This window comes from Vulpes lagopus, chromosome X (assembly GCF_018345385.1).
Source record: "Vulpes lagopus strain Blue_001 chromosome X, ASM1834538v1, whole genome shotgun sequence".
Lineage (NCBI taxonomy): Eukaryota > Metazoa > Chordata > Mammalia > Carnivora > Canidae > Vulpes > Vulpes lagopus.
This window is the reverse complement of record NC_054848.1, coordinates 38,267,233-38,286,986: the sequence shown is the minus strand read 5'-3', so window position 1 is coordinate 38,286,986 and position 19,754 is coordinate 38,267,233. Positions and strand designations below refer to the sequence as shown.

At 41.3% G+C, this 19,754-nt stretch overlaps 1 protein-coding gene across 1 annotated transcript in view; it reads left to right on the top strand.

The window, feature by feature from the left end:
• Positions 1-12,872, top strand: part of EFHC2 (EF-hand domain containing 2) — a 204,667-nt gene extending 191,795 nt beyond the window's left edge. The window contains exon 15 of the mRNA XM_041741319.1: positions 11,846-12,872. Within this exon, the coding sequence (XP_041597253.1) occupies positions 11,846-11,947 (102 nt within the window). The 3' untranslated portion in view covers positions 11,948-12,872. The remainder of the gene's footprint in view (positions 1-11,845) is intronic.
• Positions 12,873-19,754: the final 6,882 nt, after the last annotated feature.

The window sequence follows — 19,754 nt, the reverse complement described above, 5'->3', positions numbered from 1 at the left end:
TCAATTTACATGGACCCAATTACAGCCCAAGCTGTGAAGAAGATACCTTTCTCCTATACTTTATTGATGCCTCCCCTCCCCTGATTTTCTTCGATCTTACCTCCTGCTTCCCACCCTCCTTTGGATCTCAATTTAATTTCTGTTAGTCCGTTTAAACTAGGACCTAGAAACCTCTCCCTAAAATTAGGGGTCAGTTGGACCCCTAAAATCTCTCCCTAAAATTAGGGGTTGGCTATAATCCTGGTACCAATGCCAATGTGTGGGGTGTGCCCCCCAACCCTGCACACCAAACAACTCTGGACATGTGCTTGAGCTACAGTTCGACCCAGTTCTGACATGATTTGCTCAAAGGCAGCATCTCATCCCACAGGGTATAAGGGCTCAGGCCCCAAGACTGCCCTCCTCACCCCCCTTTCAGACACCAGTTTATCACCTGTGCTTCTGTTCAACCGGTTACAGATGAAAGGTTCCCATGACTCCCTTCCTTGGGTTTGATTAATTTGCTACAGCAGCTTATAGACTCAGAGAAACATTTTACTTACTCGATCACTGGTTTGCTATAAAAATGTAGGACTCAGAATGGCCAGGTAGGGGGAGGGGCAGGAAGCTTCCACCCCCTTTGCACACACCACACTCCTCAAATGTCCATGAGTTCCTACCAACCCCAAAGCTCTCCAATCCCTGTCCTTTTGGGTTTTTAAGGAGGCTTATTACAAAGACATGATTGATTAAATCATTGAGCATTGGCGTTTGAACTCAGACCTCCAGCTCTGTCCCAGGAGGTCTAGGGGGAAGGGAACTGAAAGTTCCAGCCCTCTAATTACAAGGTCAGTTACCTTAGCAACCAGCCCCCCATCCCTAGGTGCTTTCCAAAGATGTCTCATTAACAACCTAAGATACCTTATCTCTCTCATCATTTAGGACATTTCAAGGATTTCAGGAGCTCTGGGCCAGAAATAGGGACAAAGACCAGATATACTTATCTTTATTATGAATCACAATAGCGTATTGACAATATGTGGATCCCAGGTTCCTCAACTACTGCAAATATGCCTGTGGCATTTATCAGGAATAGGGCAGAAAAAGTCACTCCCACCTGAATCCTGGAAAATAGTGAAAGAGGGAAATCAAATCCAGGGAAGTAGTATTGATTCTAGAAAGAATATAGTGGGACTGGAGCAGTCCAGAAAGCATTACATGAGCCATGGGGTTTAAAGTGATTAAGCTGTAAAGAAATGGACTCTCGTCTTTTCATCTTAAATTATCCTTCATCTCAAACCTCAAGGTATTGCATTTCATTTTGTCTGAGTCTGGCTTATTGCTAATAAATTTAATTCTCATCTCCAAATTCTTGAGTCATCATTATTCCGACACGAATCCCTCTGTTTCTTTTTCTTTTATTGCTAGAAGTTAAATCATGGCCCTTTGCTCCAAAACAGCAAGAACTTTTGCTGTCTAATATAGCTGTGAGGGAAGGACCTTCTAGAACTGGCCTGTTTCATAAGAGAATCCATTCCCCAGATAATTTCTTTGTAATGATATGAATTGTATAATGTATTTTATTATTTTTGTATTGGAAATTCTTATTTTAAAAAACTATCAAGAAAGAGTGATTTTGAGTATATATATTTGTATTATATTCCTCTATAACATGATCAAATTTTAAAATACCTCTTAAGAGCAAAAATAGTAATGAAATTTCTGAGGACGTGTTGAATGACTATTGATTAAAGTGTATAATTTTGTGCATGTACATATATGTTTGTATATATGTATACACACACAATTATCTATTGCTTCTTGGCGTAGGAAGGACATTTCACTAAGTTCCATGTGATACGAATACGCCCTAGGACTTGGTTTAGGCTTCATCCATCTGAATGGCATTTCCTTCTTTACACAGCTGGTTGGTGGTTTGAGCTCAACCTCCAATGTCTGGCGGGAGGCATTCCTTTTTGAGAGAGAGAGAGAGAGAGAGAGAGTAAGTGCATGAGTGGAGTGAAGGTGGAGCAGAGGGAGAGGGAGAAGGAATCCTAAGTAGGCCCCATGCCCAGCGCAGAGTCCCACTCGGGTCTCAATCTCACAACGCTGAGATCATGACTTAAGCAGAAACTGAGAGTCAGATGCTTAACTGACTGAGTCACCCAGGTGCCCCAGGAGGCATTCTTGAAAAAGAAAAGGTGTGTCACATCTGGAACCACATTGTTTTCTACTCAACTTTTCCTGTTGACAATGATAGGAACAGATGTAGCTATGTAGGATGAGAGCCGGCTGCTTCTAGATTGGCCCAGTCCTCTGCTGGGCTTTGGAGGGTAGCTCGACAAATGAGCAGAGCTCTGGAGCCTCACTGCTGGGTTTATAGTCTAGGCTTCTCCACTTAACTGGCAGTTTTCTGGGCAAGCAACTTAACCCTTCTATGCCTCAGTTTCCTTTTCTGTAAAGAGGTATCATAATAATAGCTACCTCTTAGAGTTTTCTGTGATGATTAAATAACTAAGTACATGTAAAACATATAAAAGCATACATAGTAAATATCTAATAAATTGATTAGTAGGAGTAGTATAACCATCACTATTCAGCAGTATAAATCCCATAATACAACCAATTCGTTATCATAAATCATCTGTTTAATGCCTTACATAGAGATGCCAATACTTGGTGTTCTTCTGATTCTGTATCAGTGTTCTTAATTATCAGAGTTTTACATGTCACCCATGTTTCAGTGACTTCCACATCTTTGCAGTTCTGGACTCTAGCTCTGTGCTACACAGAACCCTACTCCTATGTGTTTACCAGAATCTTCACCTTGATGTCCTGTGGGCACCTCAAATTAAATAAGTCCCCCATTGAACTTAGTTTTCCAATCCCTCTGATCCTTACTGCCACACTAAAAAAAAAAAAAAAAAAAAAAAAGTTAAAACTTCTCTTCTTCCTGATTTCCTTATTTTGCTTATAGTGCCCTGGGTTGAGTATTATGCACCTAACCCCTCCCCATTCGTGTCTATCTGGAATCTCAGAATGTGAGCTCATTTGGAAGTGGGTCTTTGCGGATGTAATTAAAAGTTAAAATGAGAAATGAGAATATACTGGATTAGGGTGAACTCTAAAGCCAGTAATTGGTGTCCTCATAATAAGCCACGTAAAGACAGAGGCAAATGCACTGTAACCATTGCTGTCAAATACCAGAAGCTAGGAGAGGGAGCACAGAACAGATTCTCCCTTAGAGCTTCCAGAAAGAACCAACTCTGCCAGTACCTGGCCTTCAGAACCCCCATATAGTGACAGAATGAAGTTTTGTTGGTTTAAGCCTTTTGGTTTGTGGTAATTTGTTACGGCGACCCTAGGGAACTACTGCAAATATCATTGATATTATTATACCTAGAAGTCTTAGAACTATCCTTACCTGTATTAGTTTATAAGGATGCCAGGCCTACTGGAGGAAGGACCCACCCTACTCTATCATGACCTTGTCTTAACACATTACCTCTGCAGCAGCCCAATTTCCAAATAAGGCCGTATACTGAAATACCAGAGGTTAGGACTTCAACATATCCTTTTTGAGAGGACGCAGTACAACCCATAGCACTACCCCTTTTTTCTATCACCACTCTAAATCGATCACCTTCCAGGAATATGTTCTACTGCAGCAAAATCTTTGAGATGTAGCTCACACTGACCCCAACTTCAGCTCCCCGGGTTATGGCACAGTCCTCTCTCTCTCTGTAGAATTCTTATTGCAGTAACCTCCAAAGTGATTTTCCTCCTCTGTTTCATTCTTCATATATCCAGTGAGTGAATCTAGTTAATTTCTAATCAAATTTCTCTGATGGTGACCCACCAGTGGCTTTCCCCAACTAAAACATTGAAGTCTACACTAGCACGGGGAGCTCCAAGTTTGGCCCCCATCCTTTCTTTCCAACCACCTCTCTTGCCACTTCGGACTATGTGTTCCAAACCATAACTGGGCTAGCTGTTCACTCTTTCTGGAAAATAGATTTTTAGGTCTGTGGGCCTTTGCTTATGCTGTTCCCTATGCCCAGAACATCCTTTACCACTTCGGGCCCCTGCTGAACTGTTCCTCATCCCATAAAGCTCAGCTGAAACAGTACTTAAACAGGTTGCTTCCACAATTGTATCACAGAATTATTGAACCCTTACCTGTGTTTCTGACATCTTGTTTCTGGATACTAACGTAACACCAGGAAAGATATTGCACCTCTTATATAATAACAATTAACCTTGACAATAGAAACAGCCCCCATTGCAACATAAATAAAAAAATGTTTGTGTATGCGTCTCTGTGTGTGTCTAGATTTCTTTTTTTTAATTTTTTTATTTTTTTTAAATTAATTTTTATTGGTGTTCAATTTAACAACATACAGAAAAACACCCAGTGCTCATCCCCTCAAGTGTCCACCTCAGTGCCCGTCACCCATTCCCCTCCAACACCCGCCCTCCTCCCCTTCCACCACCCCTAGTTCGTTTCCCCGAGTTAGGAGTCTTTATGTTCTGTCTCCCTTCCTGATATTTCCCAACATTTCTTTTCCCTTCCTTTATATTCCCTTTCACTATTATTCATATTCCCCAAATGAATGAGAACATACACTGTTTGTCCTTCTCCGATTGACTTATTTCACTCAGCATAATACCCTCCAGTTCCATCCACGTTGAAGCAAATGGTGGGTATTTGTCGTTTCTAATTGCTGAGTAATATTCCATTGTATACATAAACCACATCTTCTTTATCCATTCATCTTTCGATGGACACCGAGGCTCCTTCCACAGTTTGGCTATTGTGGACATTGCTGCTAGAAACATCGGGGTGCAGGTGTCCCGGCGTTTCATTGCATCTGAATCTTTGGGGTAAATCCCCAGCAGTGCAATTGCTGGGTCGTAGGGCAGGTCTATTTTTAACTCTTTGAGGAACCTCCACACAGTTTTCCAGAGTGGCTACACCAGTTCACATTCCCACCAACAGTGTAAGAGGGTTCCCCTTCTCCACATCCTCTCCAACATTTGTTGTTCCTGCCTTGTTAATTTTCCCCATTCTCACTGGTGTGAGGTGGTATCTCATTGTGGTTTTGATTTGTATTTTCCTGATGGCAAGTGATGCAGAGCATTTTCTCATGTGCATGTTGGCCATGTCCATGTCTTCCTCTGTGAGATTTCTCTTCATGTCTTTTGCCCATTTCATGATTGGATTGTTTGTTTCTTTGGTGTTGAGTTTAATAAGTTCTTTATAGATTTTGGAAACTAGCCCTTTATCTGATATGTCATTTGCAAATATCTTCTCCCATTCTGTAGGTTGTCTTTTAGTTTTGTTGACTGTATCCTTTGCTGTGCAAAAGCTTCTTATCTTGATGAAGTCCCAATAGTTCATTTTTGCTTTTGTTTCTTTTGCCTTTGTGGATGTATCTTGCGAGAAGTTACTGTGGCCAAGTTCAAAAAGGGTGTTGCCTGTGTTCTCTTCTATGATTTTGATGGACTCTTGTCTCACATTTAGATCTCTCATCCATTTTGAGTTTATCTTTGTGTATGATGAAAGAGAGTGGTCCAGTTTCATTCTTCTGCATGTGGATGTCCAATTTTCCCAACACCATTTATTGAAGAGACTGTCTTTCTTCCAGTGGATAGTCTTTCCTCCTTTATCGAATATTAGTTGACCATACATTTCAGGGTCCACTTCTGGGTTCTCTATTCTGTTCCATTGACCTACGTGTCTGTTTTTGTGCCAGTACCACACTGTCTTGATGACCACATCTTTGTAGTACAACCTGAAATCTGGCATTGTGATGCCCCCAGCTATGGTTTTCTTTTTTAAAATTCCCCTGGCTATTCGGGGTCTTTTCTGATTCCACACAAATCTTAAAATAATTTGTTCTAACTCTCTGAAGAAAATCCATGGTATTTTGATAGGGATTGCATTAAACGTGTAATTTGCCCTGGGTAACATTGACATTTTTACAATATTAATTCTGCCAATGCATGAGCATGGAATATTTTTCCATCTCTTTGTGTCTTCCTCAATTTCTTTCAGAAGTGTTCTATAGTTTCTAGGGTATAGATCTTTTACCTCTTTGGTTAGGTTTATTCCTAGGTATCTTATGCTTTTGGGTGCAATTGTAAATGGGATTGACTCCTTAATTTCTCTTTCTTCAGTCTCATTGTTAGTGTATAGAAATGCCATTGATTTCTGGGCATTGATTTTGTATCCTGCCACGCTACCAAATTGCTGTATGAGTTCTAGCAATCTTGGGGTGGAGTCTTTTGGGTTTTCTATGTAGAGTATCATGTCATCGGCGAAGAGGGAGAGTTTGACTTCTTCTTTGCCAATTTGAATGCCTTTAATGTCTTTTTGTTGTCTGATTGCTGAGGCGAGGACTTCCAGAACTATGTTGAACAGCAGTGGTGAGAGTGGACATCCCTGTCTTGTTCCTGATCTTAGGGGAAAGGCTCCCAGTGCTTCCCCATTGAGAATCATATTTGCTGTGGGCTTTTCGTAAATGGCTTTTAAGATGTTGAGGAAAGTTCCCTCTATCCCAACACTCTGAAGGGTTTTGATCAGGAATGGATGCTGTATTTTGTCAAATGCTTTCTCTGCATGTAATGAGAGTATCATATGGTTCTTGGTTTTTCTCTTGCTGATATGATGAATCACATTGATGGTTTTACGAGTGTTGAACCAGCCTTGTGTCCCGGGGATAAATCCTACTTGGTCATGGTGAATAATTTTCTTAATGTGTTGTTGGATCCTATTGGCTAGTATCTTGTTGAGAATTTTTGCATCCATGTTCATCAGGGATATTGGTCTGTAATTCTCCTTTTTGGTGGGGTCTTTGGTTTCGGAATTAAGGTGATGCTGGCCTCATAGAAGGAATTTGGAAGTATTCCATCTCTTTCTATCTTTCCAAACAGCTTTAGTAGAATAGGTATGATTTCTTCTTTAAACGTTTGATAGAATTCCCCTGGGAAGCCATCTGGCCCTGGACTCTTGTGTCTTGCGAGGTTTTTGATGACTGCTTCAATTTCCTCCCTGGTTATTGGCCTGATCAGGTTTTCTATTTCTTCCTGCTCCAGTTTTGGTAGTTTGTGGCTTTCCAGGAATGCGTCCATTTCTTCTAGATTGCCTAATTTATTGGCATATAGCTGTTCATAATATGTTTTTAAAATCGTTTGTATTTCCTTGGTGTTGGTAGTGATCTCTCCTTTCTCATTGATGATTTTATTAATTTGAGTCTTCTCTCTCTTCTTTTTAATAAGGTTGGCTAATGGTTTATCTATCTTATTAATTCTTTCAAAGAACCAACTCCTGGTTCTGTTGATTTGTTCCACAGTTCTTTTGGTCTCGATATCATTTAGTTCTGCTCGAATTTTAATTAACTGTCTTCTTCTGCTGGGGGTGGGGTCCATTTGTTGCTTTTTCTCTAGTTCCTTTATGTGTAAGGTGAGCTTTTGAATTTGAGTTCTTTCCAGTTTTTGAATGGATGCTTGTATTGCGATGTATTTCCCCCTCAGGACTGCTTTTGCTGCATCCCAAAGATTTTGAACGGTTGTATCTTCATTCTCATTAGTTTCCATGAATCTTTTTAATTCTTCCTTAATTTCCTGGTTGACCTTTTCATCTTTTAGCAGGATGGTCCTTAACCTCCACGTGTTTGTGGTCCTTCCAAACTTCTTGTTGTGATTAAGTTCTAATTTCAAGGCATTATGGTCTGAGAATATACAGGGGACTATCCCGAGCTTTTGGTATCGGTTCAGACCCGATTTGTGACCCAGTATGTGGTCTATTCTGGAGAAAGTTCCATGTGCACTTGAGAAGAATGTGTATTCAGTTGAGTTTGGATGTAAAGTTCTGTAGATATCTGTGAAATCCATCTGGTCCAGTGTATCATTTAAAGCTCTCGTTTCTTTGGATATGTTGTGCTTAGAAGACCTATCTAGTATAGAGAGAGCTAGATTGAAGTCACCAAGTATAAGTGTATTATTATCAAAGTATTTCTTCAGTTTGGTTATTAATTGGTTTAAATATTTGGCAGCTCCCACATTCGGGGCATATATATTGAGGATTGTTAAGTCCTCTTGTTGGATAGATCCTTTGAGTATGAGATAGTATCCCTCTTCATCTCTCACTACAGTCTTCGGGTTAAATTTTATCTGATATAAGGATGGCAACCCCTGCTTTCTTTTGAGGACCATTTGAATGGTAAATGGTTCTCCAACCTTTTATTTTCAGGTTGTAGGTGTCCTTCTGTCTAAAATGAGTCTCTTGTAGACAGCAAATAGATGGGTCCTGCTTTTTTATCCAGTCTGAAACCCTGCGCCTTTTGATGGGGTCATTAAGCCCGTTCACGTTCAGAGTTACTATTGAGAGATATGAGTTTAGTGTCATCATGATATCTATTCAGTCCTTGTTTTTGTGGATTGTTCCACTGAACTTCTTCTTAAAGGGGAATTTTAAGAGTCCCCCTTAAAATTTCTTGCAGAGCTGGTTTGGAGGTTACATATTCTTTCAGTTCCTGCCTGTCTTGGAAGCTCTTTATCTCTCCTTCCATTCTGAATGAAAGCCTTGCTGGATAAAGTATTCTTGGTTGCATGTTCTTTTCATTTAGGACCCTGAATATATCCTGCCAGCCCTTTCTGGCCTGCCAGGTCTCTGTGTAGAGGTCTGCTGTTACCCTAATATTCCTCCCCATAAAAGTCAGGGACTTTTTTTCTCTTGCTGCTTTAAGGATCTTCTCCTTATCTTTGGAATTTGCAAGCTTCACTATTAAATGTCGAGGTGTTGAACGGTTTTTGTTGATTTTAGGGGGGGATCTCTCTATTTCCTGGATCTGAATGCCTGTTTCCCTTCCCAGATTCAGAAAGTTTTCAGCTAGGATTTGTTCAAATACATATTCTGGCCCTCTGTCCCTTTCGGCGCCCTCGGGAACCCCAATTAAACGTAGGTTTTTCTTCCTCAGGCTGTCATTTATTTCCCTTAATCTATCCTCATGGTCTTTTAATTGCCTGTCTCTTTTTTCCTCAGTTTCCCTCTTTGCCATCAACTTGTCTTCTATGTCACTCACTCGTTCTTCCACCTCGTTAACCCTCGTCGTTAGGACTTCTAGCTTGGATTGCATCTCATTTAATTGATTTTTAATTTCTGCCTGATTGGATCTAAATTCTGCAGTCATGAAGTCTCTTGAGTCCTTTATGGTTTTTTCTAGAGCCACCAGTAGCTGTATAATAGTGCTTCTGAATTGGCTTTCTGACATTGAATTGTATTCCATATTTTGTAACTCTGTGGGAGAGAGGGCTGTTTCTGATTCTTTTTTTTTGAGGTGAGGTTTTCCTTCTAGTCATTTTGCTCAGTGCAGAGTGGCCAAAAACAAGTTGTATTGGGAAAAGGAGAAAAAGAGAGAGAAGGAAAGAAAAGAGAAAAAGAAAAAAGAGAAAGAAGAAAAAAGGGAAAAAGAGAAGAAAAAGAGAAAGAAAAAGAAAGGAGAAAAAAGAGAAAAAAAGGGGGGGTGGGGTGGGTGAAGCAATCAGAAATCAAGAAGAAAGAAAGAAAAAAAAGCACAAAACAAAACAAAAACAAAAACAAAACAAAAACAAAAAAAAACACAAAAAAACACGGGGGAGTATCTTCCGATTCTGTATACTTTAAGTCCCTTGACTTCCCCTGGAACTGGTCCGTGTCGCTGGTCTTCTGGGGGAGGGGCCTGCTGTGCTGATTATCAGGTGTTAGCACTTGGGGGAGCTGCTCTGCCCCTGCCTGGTGCAGGGCTCGGTGAGGGTTGTTCACCCCGTGAGGCCCCGGGAGGAAGCCACAGTGGCGGGGGCAGCTCTGGGACCCTGGAGTCAGCTCCCGCAGTAGCTCCGGGGCTCTCCGTCTGCAGGGCCTGGGGGCTCCGGGGTGGGGCCGCTGATCTGCTCAGCTCCAGGCAGGAGAGTCCTCGCTGTCCTGGGCCCTCCCGGCCTCTGCCTGTCCCGGGGGGAGGCCGGATCCTGGGCTGTGTCCCGGCGCCCTGTGCTCCGGGGCCTGCGCTGTTGGATTCGCGCTCCCGCCCCGCAGCCCCCTCCACGGAGTCGCCGCCCGAGCCCCTCCGAGCTGCTCCAGGTCCCGCCGAGCGCTGCAGCCCTTAGGGAGCTCGGCGCACTCTCCCGGGACGCAGTTCCTCTGTTACTGTCCCAGGGAGCCCGAGGGCCTCCCCGCCTTCCTGGGGATCCTGCTCCAATTCCCCGGGAGCCCCTTTCCGCGGGGAAGGTTGGTGCAGCTCCTGCTCCTCCGGGCCGGGGCTCTCCTGTCCTGGGGACACTCGCCCCGGCCTCAGCCCGGCTCCTCGAGGGGCCCCTCCCCCTTGGACGCCTTTTGTGTCTTTATTTCTTTTTCCCCGTCTTCCTACCTTGATAGAAGCGGGAACTCCTCTCACTGTAGCGTTCCAGCTGGTCTCTCTTTAAATCTCAGGCCGAATTCATAGATTTTCAGGATGATTGGATGGTTTTCTAGGTAATTTGTTGAGGACAGGTGACTTGGAGACCCTACTCTCCCGCCATCTTGCCCCTCCCCCGTCTAGATTTCTATCTACAAGATTTTTTAAAAATCTGACATGTGTTTACTGCTTATGTGTTTTGTTGCAACCCACCTCAACAAAATACTCTTTTTTTAAAGAGGTATTTATTTTAGAGTAGGAGGAGGGACAGAGGGAGATGGAGAGAGAAGATCTCAAACAGACACCTTGCTGAGTGTGGAGCCTGGTGCAGGGCTCGATCTCATGACCCTGAGATCACAACCTGAGCCAAAATTAAGAGTCAGATGTTTACCCGGTTGAGCCAGCCAGGCACCCCCCAAATATTTGTAAACCTCTCTAGAAGAGTAAAGATATTTATTTTCTGCAATTAGAAAATATATAAGGGTGCCTGGGTGGCTCAGTGGTTGAGCATCTGCCTTTGGCTCAGGTCGTGATCCCTGGGTCCTGGGATTGAGTCCCACATCGGGCTCCCTGTGGCGGAGGCCTACTTCTCCCTGTGCCTATGTCTCTGCCTCTCTGTGTCTCTCATGAATAAATAAAATCATTAAAAAAGAAAATATATATACACAAATATACATACCATATATATTATATATGCAGTATATGTGTGTATATATCGATACATATATATACACATATGTGTAAAGTACATATATAAAGTAGTTTACCTCAGGAGCATCCTGTGAATGATTCATTGCTCTTTTCATTGTTAGGTTAAAGAAACAGCAACCAAGCAATCAGTGTGACTAGCAGTTCAGATTTTAATAACTGAGTTCTTAAGAAAGCGTAGGGGGAGTTATCACTGTAATAATGCATAACAAACACGCCTTCGACCCCAAATTTCACTGGTTCTCAACAATAGACATTTATTTTTCTTATCTGTGGGCTTACTCCACCTGTGCTATTTTGGGACCAGCAACACCTTGGGAGCCATATTCTTCTCATGGCAATGACAGAGGCACAGCAGCCTAGGCCAGGTCATGCCTGGACATTAGAGCCTCTGTTCGTGGTACATCTGCTAGCATTACATAGGCCAAAGCTAGACATATGTTCCCATATCAAGGGAACAGGAAAGTAGACTCCGTGGGAGGGTCTGCAAAGTCAAATGGCAAAAGCCATAGGTGTATAATTCTAATAGAGGGATAAAGAAGTGAGCATAAGAACTCAGTCTACCACAAAGTCCCTATGATTCAAAGGTGGACAGTAGAAATGCCTGCCTTGAGAATAAGCTATTTATCATGAGCTTATATAACAATAACTATTCGATGTTGCATTTACAGAACTGCACTTTGAAATGTGGTTATAATTTATATCCATCTTTGGTTTTTTTGTAGAGATGTGAAGATGAGTGGCTCGGGATGCCATCACCTATTCCTGTGAAATACATTAACTACATGAGACTTTTAAAGGATGTGTTCGGCTTAGAGGAAGAGTAACCATATGCCAATTTTGGTCAACTTTCTTTGATTTCCTGCTCTAATTTTACTAGGTTTATTTCAGTAGATATAACTTCATTAAAAAAAACACAGGGTTCATATTGAATTGAAATCCATAGACCAAGTTAATTCCCTTTTGTCGTTTTAGTTTCTCTGAACATCGTATTACAGGGCTGATGTGCCAGCATTATTAAAAATGCCATTTAAAGAAACGTCAAACATTTTTATTACATGTATGATTTATTAACACCAAAGAATCTTAGGTAATTTTCTATCCAACATAATTTGATTCATTACAACACAAAAGGAAAATTACTTTTGACAGCTATACATGACAATATAAAATCAAATTATATCTGAGCAATAAGTTGTGATTCTATTAAACATTTTTTGAAATCTTTTTGACACATGTTTATTACTTATATAATTAAATTTTGTAGCAACCCACCTTATCAAAATAATTCTTAAACCTCTCTAGAGTGAATGTATTTGTTTTCTGAAATTAGCAAAGCTATGAGAAGGACTCCTCCCTTGCCCCACAACACACACACATACACACACACACACACACACACACACACTTTGGGAGAGAAATTGAAACATATGCAGTGTTTATATTTTAATGTCCTTTTTCTACCTAAAGTTAGGTGTTAACTTAGGGATATATATGCATGTATATATAATTATAGTATGACCAAAAATGTGTGATGTCTAAAATATTTAGGGATGGGAACGCTGAAGATTTTGAGAGCTCTTTTTTTTGGTTCATTCTCCACATACACATACCACCCACCCCAGAGTTTTAAATATTCTAGGACTATAACATGTTTCCCTCCTGCTTTTCTCTGGTTCTATTTTGATTTTTCTTGTAGGCCTATATGTTATGAATCTCAGCAGAACCTTTGTCATGTAGTGTATATTTGATTAAAACTCATAACCATGGACCTCTGGGAATTCATTGTGAGAAGTTTGTCCCAATCTACCTCAGTCTCCAGTGTTAGATGCTATGTATCATAAATCCATTTGCCTGGTGTTCTTAGTGACGATGGAAGCCTATGGAAAAGGGGGTTCAACATCCACCTTTTGGGGACTGCTTTGAGGAGGGAAAAAGGAATTGATGACATGTCAAGGCCCCTTCCACCTCATTATTCCTTCACTGCACATTTGTGGCATCTTGCCTAGAAATGAACAGGCCTCTTGGCACTCAGAGGTACCAATATGGTTGACAACAATGGCTCTTTCTTTTAAAGAAATTTTTTTAATTGAAGCTAATCAATAAACTATTTCTATTTCTATTATTTCTAATTATAAACCTCGGGTAATTCTACATGTGCCATTGTTAGAATAGAGCCCATAGGACTTTCCAATAAACTCGAATACTCAACTTACATACTAGGACCATTTACCCATAAAATCTAATTTTGACTACTTGATTTTTATTCCAGGTTTTTTTTTTTTTTTAAGACAACTGACAGTGCCAAGCCATTTTGTCACTTTAAGATTTTTCGTTCCCCAGAGAGCAAGCTTTTAAGGATGACACTTTCCTGGAACTTTTCAGGCTGACACATTTGTCACTTACCTATTCAACTCTTCAGTCAGTTGTCTTTCCCTCAAGATTTTAAATACGTGGATAATTTAGCCCGTTTACAGGCTTGTGATGCAGTTCACTTTGAGAAATGGGAAGAGAAGAGGAAAAGCAGCAAACCAATGACATGTTCCTGAGTTTGTAGGATGACAACCGCTTGTTCTATGACATAGATGTGTGTTGCTGCCCTGGTTATTTGCAGTTCAAGCCCGTAATTAGCAATTAAATGGCCATTATAGGAATCATGCCGATAAACATGATACATTGCAGCCATACAGACACTTTAAATAATTATTTTTTTATAACTAAACCATATACTGAAGGAGATTTATAATTTAGAGATAATATCCCCATTAGTAAAGTTTATGACCCAATAAACAGCTCCCACTAGTTAATAAATGCCAAAGCCATAAAAACAAAGACTATTAATGTAATAGAATTTCTGTACCTCCCTCTTTTGCTGGTGGTCCCAAGTCACTGAAGGGAAATGCTATCTTAGGGAAAACATTTATTCTCGTTATGTAAATATCAATGAATTGTCTTAGAATCCATCTGGAAATCTCCCAGGCCACCCCACTCCTAGGCCCCAGGTGGTTCCCAAATGCTGATGTGTTCTGCTTAGGTTTTGGGCAGTAGATAACTCTGGTTTTCAGCACAAATGAACCCTTTGACTCAACTCTTTGGGGGAGGTAGTGAAGACCAGCTGGAATTTCTGCCTCTTCATTTTCCCTCTGAAAAGGAGAAATCCCAACTATTACCATTATTCTGGAGGGAGAACTTTGAAAAGTTTCCCACTTTTGGCATACACTTATATTTTTAGCTGCCTCTTCTTTTCCCTGTGAAAAAGTGAAATCCCAACTATTGTCATTGTTCTAGGGTAATCATTTTTTTAAAAGTTTCACAACCTTTGCATCTACTTATATTTTTAGCTGCTCACATTTTCTCACTCTGATGGAAAAGCGAGTGCTGCCTGTGGATGTCTGGGTAAGTTGAAGATTAATACAGGCAACCCTTTTGTATTAAGAACGAACTGTTTTTTCATATTCCTGCAACCGTGGGAATGATTGATCAAGTCATTTGAGAGCCCAGATCACATCGTGTCTTTTCAGAAGAAACTGATTAAAAGTGGTTGAGGTTGGCATGAGATGGTTTGCTGAGTCATTGTTACAAAGCATGGGTGTTGTCAGCAGGTGACTACTACATTTCAGTGTTTATTTGCCTCTTTCTCCCTTTTGGGGGAAAGATTTTATATATTTATTTGAGAGAGAGCATGAGCAGGGGGAGAGGAAGAAGCAGGCTCCCTGCTGAGTGCAGAGCCCTGACAGGGGGGCTCAATCCCAAGAAGATGAGATCATGACCTGAGCTTGACCAACTGAGCCACCCACGTGCCCCTCTTTCTCCCCTTTTTTTTTTTTTTAAGATAGTCACACAGAGAGAGGGAGAAGCAGGCTCCATGCACCGGGAGCCCGACATGGGATTCCATCCCGGGTCTCCAGGATCGTGCCTTAGGCCAAAGGCAGGCGCCAAACCGCTGCGCCACCCAGGGATCCCTCCTTCTCCCTTTTTAACCTGTTTACCATTTGAACCCAACCCCTTGAAAAGTAATGTGGGTACATCTATTGGTTGACTTCAGTGCTTACTAAAATTGTAGACAGCAGAGAGGAGATGAAGAGCACTGTAAATTTCAAGCATTTGGGATAGTTTTAACATTTTGCCTACTTTGTGTATTGCCTCTGATTCAATTAATGACAAACATACCATTCTTGGTCTTTGCTTTTTTTATGCTATGTTATTTGGAGTTTGTTTTGCAGGAGTGGGGTGGGGGGTGGTGGGGGTGGGGGGTGTTGTAGAGCTGCGAGGCTTTGTGGACACCACCACGGTGAGTTTGGGATATTTAAATTGTCCTTCCTTTCTTTTTTTTTTTTTTTTTAATTTTTTTTTTTAATTTATTTATGATAGTCACAGAGAGAGAGAGAGGCAGAGACACAGGCAGAGGGAGAAGCAGGCTCCATGCACCAGGAGCCCGACGTGGGATTCGATCCCGGGTCTCCAGGATCGCGCCCTGGGCCAAAGGCAGGCGCCAAACCCCTGCGCCACCCAGGGATCCCTGTCCTTCCTTTCAAATAGCAGGGAATTATTGATGAAAAGGATGAAATTTCTCCCCTCCCCCTACAAAAACAACTCTTGCCTTTCCAACGTGGATTTATTTATCTTGAGTGGGGACTGCTTTAGTCTTTGCCACTCGTTCCTCATTTCCCTGTCCTCTTCTCCCATGTGTTACGATTTTGCTCTTAAGTTCGGCAGTGGGAGTCTTCGGTGATGGCTTGATGAAATGGTAGGGTTGTCCACAAAATATTTATGATGCTTAATAATGCAGACTCTGTTGAATAATGAACTGTCACGTTCCCAATTACATGTACATTCTTTTTAGTTAGGAATATAGTTTCCTGAGTTTTGACTATTCTTCAGAATTGGTCTGGAACTGACCTTCCAGACAAACAGTTTCCAAATGATGGTAAACGTTACCCAAGTGCTGAGTCTCCGTCCTGATCCACGTTTGGGCCAAGTTTGAACTGCTTCTGAGTTGAAGGCAGGTTAAGACCTTTTCAGAAATGAGGCTTTTCAAGTTGACTGAGCATCTGCAGCGACACGGTATTTCTCAGTTCCCAAGAGAACGTAATGTGTCAGAATGGAAAATCCACCAAGGCGAGATCAATGAGGCTATTTCACAAAACAAAACCTGCCCCGATCATGAAGCAAAACATCACGATTACAAAAGGTAGTGCTGACTGGATAAAGAGCTAGAGAGAAATCGGTGGTCGCCTCCACTCACCTTCTCTACCAGGTTTTATAAAATTAGACGTTTCACTCAAGTCAACTAAGTTCCTGATAACCACGGGTTCTGAGGTTAGGATGTGCATCTTCTTTGCATTTGGTACCCAGCAAAATTCCTTCCAAGAGGGACTTGTGAGCCCATTATGTGCCTAGTGTGGGAGCATAGGCACTAAGGGTCAGCACCGCTGCTCAGAAGTAACTGGTGATGGCTGAAAAATGCAGCCAATGCAAAACTCCACGGTGGCTCAGCAAGTAGAGAATTAATGACTGGCTGGAATCAGTAGGAGCCTTTACTTCTAAATACTCATTAGTTTAAGCAGTGAGGCCTGATGTTCTGCAAGTTAGACAGGAAACAGGGGGCCCGCTCCTCCCCATTGTCTCTTCTGAACAGAATATGCACATTTAACTCAAAGTAGTGAATGGTTCAAATACATCAAACCAACTATTCATCAATCTCCCAGCTTCCTGGGCACCGCTTTGCATCTGTGTAAAGCCAACAATGGAGGAAATGCTTGTTATGACCCCACTATAATATTAAAATCCAGAGGGGCGGGGAGCATGGTGAAAAACACAAAATGTGGCCTCCTTTAGAATAGTTCCACCGAAATCATCTTTGTTTCCTTTTTATACTTTGCCTATAAGAGAATATCTGAATGAAATAGGAACTTGGTAAATTTACTTTTGCCTGCTTCCCCCCCTCACTTGCTACCACTGCTCTTCATTGTTGCTGTGAGGCTGCTCACTGAATACGGAACAGGAGCTGAAAAGCCATTTCAGGCTGCTGCAGATTGTCCACCCTCCCTCCCCACTACCCCCCCACCCCCCACCCCCACCCCATTTTAACCATGACCGGAGCATGGATAGTGACAAGGGAAATGGCAAGAGGTGTGACAATTGCAGAGGGGACTCTGGACAAGAATAGACACTCCTTTTGTGTGTGTAATACACGTTATAAAACAGTTTGAACTTGATCCTAAAGGCATGAGAAGTTACTGGAAGATTTTAATCAGGAGGATGAAAAGATGATGTCTGTATTTAAAAAGCTCTGGTGGCTCTGTGTGTGTGTGTGTGTGTGTGTGTGTGTGTGAGAGAGAGAGAGAGAGAGAGAAAGAGAGAGAGAGAAAGAGAGAGAGAGAGAGAACTACAAGAGCGAGTTTGGCAGCCAGAAGGCTGACTGGGGAAGCTGTTGCCAGAGAAGTGATGGATGGTTTGGATTAGTGTCAGTGAGGTGGTGAGGTTGGTGAGAAGTGGATAGACTCATGACACATTAAGGATGTTGGAGATGAAAGAGAAGAAATCCAAATTACATGGGGTCATTTTGACAGCTGGGGAAGTGGTGGTGTCATCTGTTGTGCCAGGATACACCAGGGAAAAATCCAGTTTGCAGAGGAGGTATCAACAGTTCAGCCTCGGGCATGCCAGTTTAGGTGGAAATGTGGATCAGGCAATCGGATTGACCGGTCCAAATCGTAGCAAAATGGTCTGGGCTGGAGAGGCCTGTTTTAAACCCATCAGAGTATGGATGGTAAATGTAAACTTAGAGAAGATTGCCCAGAGGGAGCAAGTTGTCTGAAAACCATAATGCTTGGCATACGACTAATTTTTAGAATACAGCTTTCATTGACACACAGTGAACTGCATGTATTAAAAGGGTACAGTTTGATAAGTGGACATATGTGTACACCTGTGAAATAGCATCCCAATCAAGATAATTCATATATTCTCCCAAAATTTCTTTGAGGTCCTTGGAAAGCCCTCCCTTCCACACATCCCCATTGTAGGACAGGAAAAATACTTTTTTTCTGTATCCTGAGTTCTTGGCTGAAACCCCCATATTAAAAGATTAACAAGAGAAGAACAAAAGTTGAGCCACATGAGTACCTCATACATACATGAGAGAGATACCAAGGAAAACTGTGATTTTCCAAGGTGACCTAAGTCACCACTTTAAGTGTGTGTGTGGGACGGAGGGGAGTCATTCTGGGGGATGCAGGAAAAGCAACCAAAAACAAGGGTAAGTTTGTTAATGCGGATTTAAATCAGTACCTTCCCCATCAATACATTTCTTTTTCTAAAAAATATTTATTTATTCTTGAGAGACGCAGAGGCAGAGGCACAGGCAGAGGGAGAAGCAGGCTTCCTGCAGGGAACCCCATGTGGGACTTGATCCCAGGACCCTGGGATCACAACCTGAGCCAAAGGCAGATGCCCAACCACTGAGCCATCCAGGTGGCCCCCCATCACTAAGTTTCTAGATTTTGGGTTGTCCTCTTTCTGGTACAGAGTGGGAGACCTACTTAACCAATGGAGATTTCCCTTATAAATGGTCCTTACAAAAGGGTGACTTCTACAGAGCTTCTCCTATGACTGCTGTTTATCTAATTTATCAGCCCAAAATAATCCTTATGTCAAAGAGGCATATTTTGGAATGGCATATTTGCTCCCCTTCACCTTTCCCCATACACAGGCAACCACTGAGCTGCTTTCTATCACTATAGAAGTTAGCATTTTCTGGGAATCATATCATTGGAATGATACAGCATGAACTTTTTTTGGTCTGGTTTCTTTCATGCAGCATAAGTCTGTTTTATCAATCTATGTTTATATGGATTTTTCTGTTGGTGTTATATCTAATAAATGTTTGCCTAAACCAAGGTCATAAAGGTTTTCTCCTAGAAGTTTTATAGTTTTAGGTGTTTAATTTAGATCTAGAATTCATTTCTAGTTAATTTCTGTTATGGTACAAGTTACGGTTCCGTGTTTATTTTTTCGCATATGGATATCTGGTAGTTACAGTACCATTTATTGAAAAGACTATCCTTTTTCACTGAATTGTCTCTGTACCACTGCTGAAATATACGAATATATACGTAGGTCTATTTCTGGACTTTCTGTTCTATTCTACTGATTGATGTGTATCTTTACACTGATACCACACTGTCTTGGTCACTGTAGCTTTCTAGAAATCAGTAGTGTTAATTCTACAATTTCACTTCTTTTTTTGCCTAGTAGTTTTGGGTGTCTTACATCTTTGCACTTCCATGATGAATTTTAGAATAAGCTTGCAATTCTAAAATCCTGGTAAGTTTTTTTATTGGGATTGTGCTGAATCTACAGATCAATTTGGCATCATAATAATACTGAGTCTTCTAACCCATGAACACAGTATATATCATCCCATTTATGTAAGGTTTAAATTTATCTCAGCAATGTTTTGTAGTTTTTATTGTATAAGCATTGCACATATTTGACAGATTTCTCCCTATATTCATGTTTCTTAATGATAATGCAAATGGCAATTTTTTATATTTCATTTTCTGATCATTGGTTACTAGAGGCTAAAAATACAATTGTTTTTTGTACATTGATCATTGTATCTTTCAAACT